General features: G+C 40.2%; 1 protein-coding gene across 5 annotated transcripts in view; it reads left to right on the top strand.

The window, feature by feature from the left end:
* RTN4 (reticulon 4) overlaps positions 1–8408 on the top strand; it is a 49181-nt gene that overhangs the window by 24225 nt on the left and 16548 nt on the right. Inside the window, exon 1 of one of the 5 annotated variants that reach the window (XM_072409680.1) lies at positions 2623–2775. The exons of the other annotated variants lie outside the window; for them this stretch is intronic. Coding sequence (XP_072265781.1) covers positions 2760–2775 — 16 coding nt within the window. The 5' untranslated portion in view covers positions 2623–2759. Of the gene's footprint in view, positions 1–2622; positions 2776–8408 lie in introns of those variants that run through there. 5 annotated transcript variants of the gene reach the window in all.

Genomic DNA, 8408 nt, shown 5'->3' on the forward strand with positions numbered 1-8408 from the left:
GAGGGGAGGGGGAGAGCGACGGAGCGGCACCCTGCTGCGCGCTCTCCCCTTCACTTTCATTACGATCGGCTGTCATCCATCGTCCGTGGATCCGGCAGGTCGGTTGTCCGGACGATGGACGACACCGACTGTACACACGGAAGATTTTAATTGGCCGATGCCGATTATCGGGCGATAAAAATCTGACGTGTGTACGTAGCTTTAGAAGTGACCCCTGGTGTTACATCATTAGGTTTGTAAAACATTGGCTTGACTAAATTCTCCAATCCGCTGTGTCATCACTTCCAACATTCATGGGCAGTTACCATGGGCAGGCCAGGGTAGATGTGAATCTGACTGATTGGTGTTTTTGAGATGCCTCTTGTTATGGTGTTTGGTACTTCCTATGTGTCATTGCCTATTTCTGTGTTTGAAAGGCTCTTTTGCATCAATAAGATGTGTTTTCCTATAATATCCTATTACTAGTAGTAGAGATGTCACACCAATGCCTGGGTGTAAAAACAAAGCTGAGCAGGTAAGTTGTATCTCTTATGTACTCTAAAGAGAGTACCTTTTATTTTTATACTACAGGAAATATGTTTAATCTTTGAAAAGATTTAAAAGCCCCAAAGATAATGGAAGGTGCTCTCCTGACCTTCCCACATCAAGTTGAAAGGTTAGACATTAAAGCTCCTATTGTTTCCTGCAGAGATAACTTTACCTTGCCTTCCCCTTAGGCTAAAAGCAGTAGGTTGCCTGGGGAAGCTATTGTTGATGGAATTTTGCCTCTTCATCTGACACTTCTCAAATAGTTTGGATGCATATGAAAGGAAACAAAAAGGATCATGGAAAGAGCTTCAAACATCAGGGCATTTCAGTGTTTGAAAGCTTTGAGAATATTTCTAGTGCAGAGGGGGAGAGAACAAAAAGTTCAGGTTTACTGAGGGGAATATGATGGAGATGTTGGCATAGAGTGAAATGTGGATGGGTAAAGTATTGGGGGTAGATGAGGGGAGGAAGGAGTTATAGGAGCAGTGTTCTTCCTGGCCTCTTTTAGCTGGGGTGGTTACTGAAATGTTGGGTCACAATACGGAGGCTACAATCTCTTTCCACCCAGCTTAAAAAAAATTCTGGGGGAAATACTGTACCTTTTTTCCCCGAAAATAGGAATGTCATATTAATTTTTGCGTCAAAAAAAATGCACCAGGGCTTATTTTCAAGGGATGTCTTATTTTTTCATGAACAAAAAAAAAAATCAACATTTATTCAAATAGTCATGTCATCACATTCTGAAACATCATCATTACTCCCCAAACCCTGAATTCCATCTTTAATTTTTTGTGACTTTATTTCCTTTAAAACCATTGGCCCCAATTTCCCATGTCTAGCAATAGTGCTTTCCTAAATGAGCACCTCTTGTCCATGTATTTATACGTATAGTAGCTTATTTTCCTGGTAGAGCTTATATTTTGAACATCCTCATATATAAGGAAAAATCATGCTAGGGGTTATTTTCAGGGTAGGTCTTATTTTGGGGGAAACGGTAGTAGGTGAATGGTATTGCAGTAGTATGATGAGCTGAGACAACATAACAGATCGTGTGTATTGTATGCACACACCCGTGACCGTCCTCTCTATTATTTATTAATATTAGTATTACACAGTGTTTTTAAACCACTGACATATTACACAGCGCTGTACAAAGTCCATAGTTATGTCACTATTTGTACCTCAAAGGGGCTCACAATTTAATGTCCCTACCATAGTCATAAGTCTTTATTAAAGTCTAAGGTCAGTTTTTTGGGGGGAAGCCAATTAACCTAACTGCATGGTTTTGGAATGTGGGAAGAAACCGGAGTACCGGTAGGAAACCGACGCAAACATAGGTAGAACGTGCAGACTCCATGCAGACAATGTCCTGGCCGAGATAAGAACCTGGGACCCAGCGCTGCAAAGGCAAGAGTGCTAACATCTGAGCCACCATGCTCTCTAGGGATGTTGGTATTAGACATTGGCCATATGTGGGGTATTTTACAAACCCCTTTAGGTATTCTTGTTTGCTTGCACATCTGCAAAGGGTAAGGCAACCCATTCCCCTTTTTGTAAATAGAAAGGACAGTTAGGACTGAAAGATGGACGCTGGCAGATGCCAACACCTTTTTTCCCACAGGCATGGTTCTTGAAGATATGTGCAGGACTCTAGCCAAGAAAGAAAATGTGGGACAAATTACTAATTTTTTTGTTAGTGTAGGTTTTAGTGGTGACCATGTAATAAGCATAAGACGGCCAGTTTGTTGTCAGAATAATATCTCTGCCTTTTTCCTAAAGTTTTCTAGGTAAATAAAGCCAAATGGGTAGACCATGTCCTGGTCAGTATGACTGTCCCAAAATAATAGCTGCTTCAATGTTATGTGATCTCTTTCCAGCTGCCTCTATTGCCCACTCTTTAGAGACAATAAAGCTGACTGTATCCGATAAAGAGAAGCTTTGGACAAGAAAAAAAAAAAAGTTGCTTCTGGCAAAATTTAGTGCTGTTCCCTCCCCCCACCATGTGCCCTGCTTGTGCAATGATTGCAGCTTTCCCATGGAGTGAATTCTGTGGCTCAGCAGCTTGGTATTGTGGGGTATGAGGGGGGTATGAGGGGTGTGTTCTGCCATGGCTGAGTCACACAGCAGGCAGTTACGTGTTCTTTCTGACCTCCTGAACGCTCCTGCAGGAAGTAAAAGGAGCTCCAGTTAGTCAGCTGTGGAAGGTCTCTCTGCATGCGGCAAGGATCAAGATGGACTCCAAAGCTGGTCAGTGCATCCTCCTAACTACAAAATAAGCTCTAAAAAACTACTTCTAGTCATTGCTGTGCTGCATGGTGAGAAGCTGGAAACCATTGCCTCTCATTGAAGACCTTTGTTTTACTTTTAGCTACTTTGTCTTTAGCATGAATGCTTGTAGAAGACTTGTGAGTTTGTTACTTTAGGAAAAAGAAAAACCCTGCTTTGTGATAATGAGTATTGTGACTTTGCTACAATGTGGACTTGGTGTTCCCTGTGTGAGCTTTACATGTAAGGCATAGATACAGGCTGCTATTTTTAGTGCTAGCAGATGCCACTTTTTTCATCCTTGCTTACCAAGTGATGGCAGCTGCAGCTGTTTTGGAACTTTTCTTTTCTTTCATCATAATTTAAACACGGTCCTTTTCTTGTATTCTCATTGAAAAGTAGTTTATTGCATTGTAATTGTAAGGAAAAATGATATGAGGGTAATTGACGTTTCCTGTGTCTGGTTTATTGGATGGAAGTTCAGCTTCTGACTTAATTGCAAAACTTAATATTTTATGTTTAGAAAACATTATTGTTTTATAAATATTTGTCCCAGATGTCCAAATAACGTCCCTGATTTTTGTCCTAGGATATGCTTGTACTGCGTTACCAATATAGGAACAGCTTTTACGTACTTCTTAATGTGTCAGAGACCTACAGATAATTAAATGCCAACTGGGAGTTTATTTTACTGGCTGCATGCTTGTTTAAAATCAAACAGCCATATAAAGACCATAACCGGCTGAGATATCTCACATCAAGTATAAGATTTTTTGTGTTTTTTTTTTTATTTTGCTGGTTTGTCCAAGTGGTAAGTACCTAATATTTGTAGGCTGAATTAAACTTACTAACTGAATTAAACGTACTAATCTGCAGATATGAATTTCTATCAATTAAAGAATACTGATATAAATATCTCCAATGTAGCATATGTCATAATGTGGATTACAGAGCTAGGTGATGGTTAAATATTGTGCATGACTTTGGTTCTACAGCGGTGTCCCCATTGTTATGTGTTGGCAGCCCTGTAAAATATGTAACGTGTGCCAGCCATGGGGTACTTAGAATGGCACTTGGATTTAATGAACGTAGTTGCTTGTGAATGACTTGGTGATGGTATTGGTTTTATTTAGGTAAAGGAAGGCAGTCTGTGTTGATTGGCTTTCGGTTATGTCGCTGGCATCGTTTTCTGAAGCTTCTGAGATCACTCAGAATTCATTGACCGGTTCTTCAGACCTTACATTGACTGACCTGTCCTCGACCTGCTTTAAATGGTTTCTTTATTTCCTTAGACTTGTCTGGGAATGCAAAACTTTGGGAATGTAAAAAAAAAAAGTGAATGAATGTACGAAGACAAAGGCCCTGAGTCGCACCAAAATTTTTATTGTACTATTCCTAAATAAATTGGGCATTTTTGGGTGCATCCAAATTACAACTCCATTATTCACTAAAAAACCCACTTATGGTGTTTGGGTAATAAATATTTCAAATATAAATACAACAAAAAACTTTAAAATATATGTAATTACAATGTGGTGGATTGAACCTTTCAAATATGGAGGATGGTTTGAAGATTACCATCATTGCTCCATGAATGATTTATAAATACAGAAGCCTAAAACTTTTTAACCATAGTGGACCCAGTCACCTATTCAGACTCCAGTAAAAAAAATCTCTTGGCTATAGTTGTCCATAATCTTGGTGTAGTCTAGAGATTTCTGACAAAATGGGCTAATTTTCATTCTTCTGGATAATAATACAGTATGTATTTAGCACCAACATATTATGCAGTGCTGTGCAAAGTACTTAATCATGTCACTAGCTGTCCCTCAAAGGAGCTCACAATCGAATATTCTTACCATAGCCGTATATCAATAACAGTCTGAGGTCAACTTTTGAGGGAAACCAATTAATCTAACTGCATGATTTGGATTGTGAAAGCAAACCGGAGTACTGAGAAAAAACTCCTGCAAACACGGGAAGAACCTGCATGTATACATAGTTCTGGCCCAGATTCGAACCTGGGCCCCAGCACTGCAAAGGCCCAACCTCTGAGCCATCGCTCTGCCCAATAATGATTTTCCATGGTAACGTAAAATTGTCTAAAATATTATAATAATGAAGGGCTTGATAAACATCCCTATACCCTTGAAATCCATTTTACCAGCTCATTGTCACAATGTTGAATTGATTGAGCAGGGATAGGCAGGCCATACCTTATAATTGTCCAGTTGTTGCTGTACAAAGACCAGACTTGGATGAGTGGTGTGCATTGATACCGGTTCTTACTAACGTTCGGCACTTGCATAGCAGCTGACATTTATTCTGGTGATGCACGGAGAGTATAGTTTGTGCTGCCCGGGTCTATGTACATCAGCAGTTACCTTCTCGGTACCTTGTGTCTGCTGAGATGAGCTGTGGTGCAGACCAACATTGTGTGCTTATTGCAGTTGGAGTTTTCTGTAGATTCATTTGAAGCATGTTGGAACACCTGCTAATAATTGGGAGAAGCACATGTGCAGACTCCCCTTTTACCCATGTTCCTTAGCTCTTAAGGGTATTTTAACCTTGTGTAGTCTGAACTTATCTGCGTTGGAAACTTTTTTTTATCTTGCTTAGTACACTATGGTTTATTTGCTTAGGAGTAGTTTTGGCTGGTTTAGTAGCTGCAGCTTCTAGCTCTGGTTTCATGATTGCACTAGACATATAGCTGTATCTGAACATGAACTAGATACTATTGCTGCCTTCTATATTAGGAGAGCTGCAGACCTTCCCTGCCCTTCGTATTCTGTGGATTAAAGATTGAAGGAGTCAGCATGGTGTCACTTTCAGGCTGCCATGTGTTCCCTTGGCTTTTATTCCCTGCTGTCCTGTAGACCTGATTCTTGTCCTCATTAGCATATGGTTAGAGGCAAGTGGAGGGCTCCGGTATTAAACGGTGCCCATCACAACCAATCAGGTAATGGCTCATTAGTGGGCACCAGGCTACTCAAAGTTCTAATTGCTCTTCAGGCTTAAAAAAAAAAAAATAAAGCCTCTTAGGAAGACATTTACTTGCCTCTAATCATTACCAGCTCGATGGATCTGGCTATTTCTGCATTGTGTGCATTATGACATTTTTATGGTGCTGGTCAATAAATTATGAATCTCAATGTTTTTAACATGGGGGACCCTTGACATTATTTTCTGGTCATTGGGTATCTCCGGCTTAAATTACTACACCCACAGATCACACTACATTAGTATGGTGGGCAGTGGGAAGAATGTCTCCCTTACAAAAAGCCAAAAAGGTCATTGGTCTCATAAAGTGACCTGAGGTACAAACTGCTCACTGCTTAAGGAACCCTGGTTGAGAAGCACACTACCAACCAGTTGTTTCTTCTTTTAACTTGCAGTGGGTAGTGACCATTGTTCTTCTGTAACCTCAATATAGAGAAAAGTAGAAACCAAATTAAGATCATATATTAAACCTTCAGTAAGCCTTGACTCCCAAGTGATACCTTAGTGCAGCGGTCGCCCATCGGTGGTCTGTGGCTCTGGCCTGTGCACCCCCGAGTGGGCTCAGGAGAAGCACCCCGCTTGGGGGTAATGCACCGGCCAGAGCTGCGAATCATGTCCCCCGTACAGATCACAGGCTCAGGGAAGTTGGCGGGTTTTGTCTCTGGACACAGCCCACCCATTCCCCCTTCACAGGCTGACTTGCGATGGGAGAGTGGGTGAGTTCTGGCATCATGACGTCAGTATGGGGGAACGTTTCTTCCTCTTTGGGGGACACACGGCTCCCCACGCATGCACGGTTTGCAGTCGGTAAATTTTGATAATAAATTGAAATTGTTTTGTGTTTTTTTTGGGGTTTTAAATATTTTTTTCTTTGTCCCTTGACAAGTTCCATTCATTTGATTACTGGTAAAGTCTCTACATATCCAACCCAACTTGTTTGGAACAATTGATAGATTAAAAACTATTGAATTTCTCAAATCTGTTAGAAACATTTTTATGGGTGGGGGAATGTCGGGGTGGCCATTTGCCAGCTACTTACATAACTTTGCACCTTATTAAGCATTACAAAGGTAGGGTGACAGTGTTCTGATCGATTTTTGGATCAGATTTTCTGCCATATTTATTGGTACAAACCTATCAATAGGGGCCCAATCGCCATCTACAGCGCCACTGATAACTGTATGACAGTGATAGTAGCCTATAATAGTAATCTTTATTATTTGAATTTTAAAAGAAAAATGACTTTAGGATACCTATGAGATGTCCAATTTGGAATCCATTTTGACAATAGAAGAGAATCTATTTATGTTCTGAATCTCTATGGAATCTTTGTGTTTTTTTTTCCTGGGCTCCCTGGCTTTTCTCTTGTTAGTGTATCTTTGTAGGTAGTCCTGTTGTCAATAGTAAAAAAAAAAAAAAAAAAACTAAGCAGCCCTTGCTGTAAAGTTATAACAGGGTGTTCATGTTTGGCATTTTTAGTGCATTATTAAGTAATGAGCCTTTGCCATGTTTATCTTACTGTGAACTCAACCATATTTAGAAGCAAGTGAAACACATTGTCTGATACTCACAATTATCCTGGCCATGTTTTCTACATTGGTATTTGCTGAACTTTTCTGTGTCCTCCGTGTACCCATTTTTAGCATTCTTCCCCAACCTCAGTGTGTCATTGATCATACAGTACATTAGCAAAAGATCACCTCTTGAACTGGGGCAGGGTCCTCTCCTGTGTCACGCTCTGTATCTGTCACCTCTATTTAATGTACAGCGCTGCATAATATGTTGGTGCTATATAAATTCTGTTCAATAATAATAATGAATAGATAATCTACTTAGCACAAAAATGTAAGTTGGCCAATAAACCTTCAGTTTTAAATGGACCTTTACTAAAACAGAAGATGCACAAACACTGTATGGGCCCCCTCCCAGTCCACAAATGAGCAGGTGAAAAGTATACCTGGGAGAAAGAAAATAAAATTATTTTTACACCCATCTTTATCCAATACTTAATGAGGATGACGGCTCTGTCTTTCTGGAAAAAATACTGTAAAATGCAGATCAGCCAAAATCCTGTAACTTTGTAAAACTCTTTTACAATGAACTGATTTCACGCAAGATTTTTCCTGCTGTTACCGAATCTCCTAGATGATGGCCAAGGTTATTCCTCCCTAATAACGCACAATCTACATGTGCAATGCATCAGCTTTAAAGCCCAGATAAATATGCTGAAAAGCACTGCTGCTCATAAGCCTTCCAGTTTATAAAATAATTAGTATTCATTGCAGGTGCATGTGACCAGTGACTGAAAGTGTTATTTTGCATTTTTATAGATTTGTATGTGGAGGAAATCCATTCTAAAGTGAACAAAAACTCCTCGACACTGGCACATAGGTCACAGTCAGATTGGAGATCTTGACTCTGGTGGTTTGTCCCCATCGCCAAGATTTGAGTCTTTTTAATCTCTGTGGAATTGCTACCTTGGTAGCTATACCATCAACCTTGCTGTGCGTTTCTTCAGTGTTCAGGGCCAGCAAGGGAGTCATTCAACAGAAGTTAGTGGAATGCTTTTGTGCCTGACTCTGCAACTAGCAATACACAGCCATACTCAGTCGCCT

The sequence above is a fragment of the Pyxicephalus adspersus genome, chromosome 4 (assembly GCF_032062135.1).
Source record: "Pyxicephalus adspersus chromosome 4, UCB_Pads_2.0, whole genome shotgun sequence".
Lineage (NCBI taxonomy): Eukaryota > Metazoa > Chordata > Amphibia > Anura > Pyxicephalidae > Pyxicephalus > Pyxicephalus adspersus.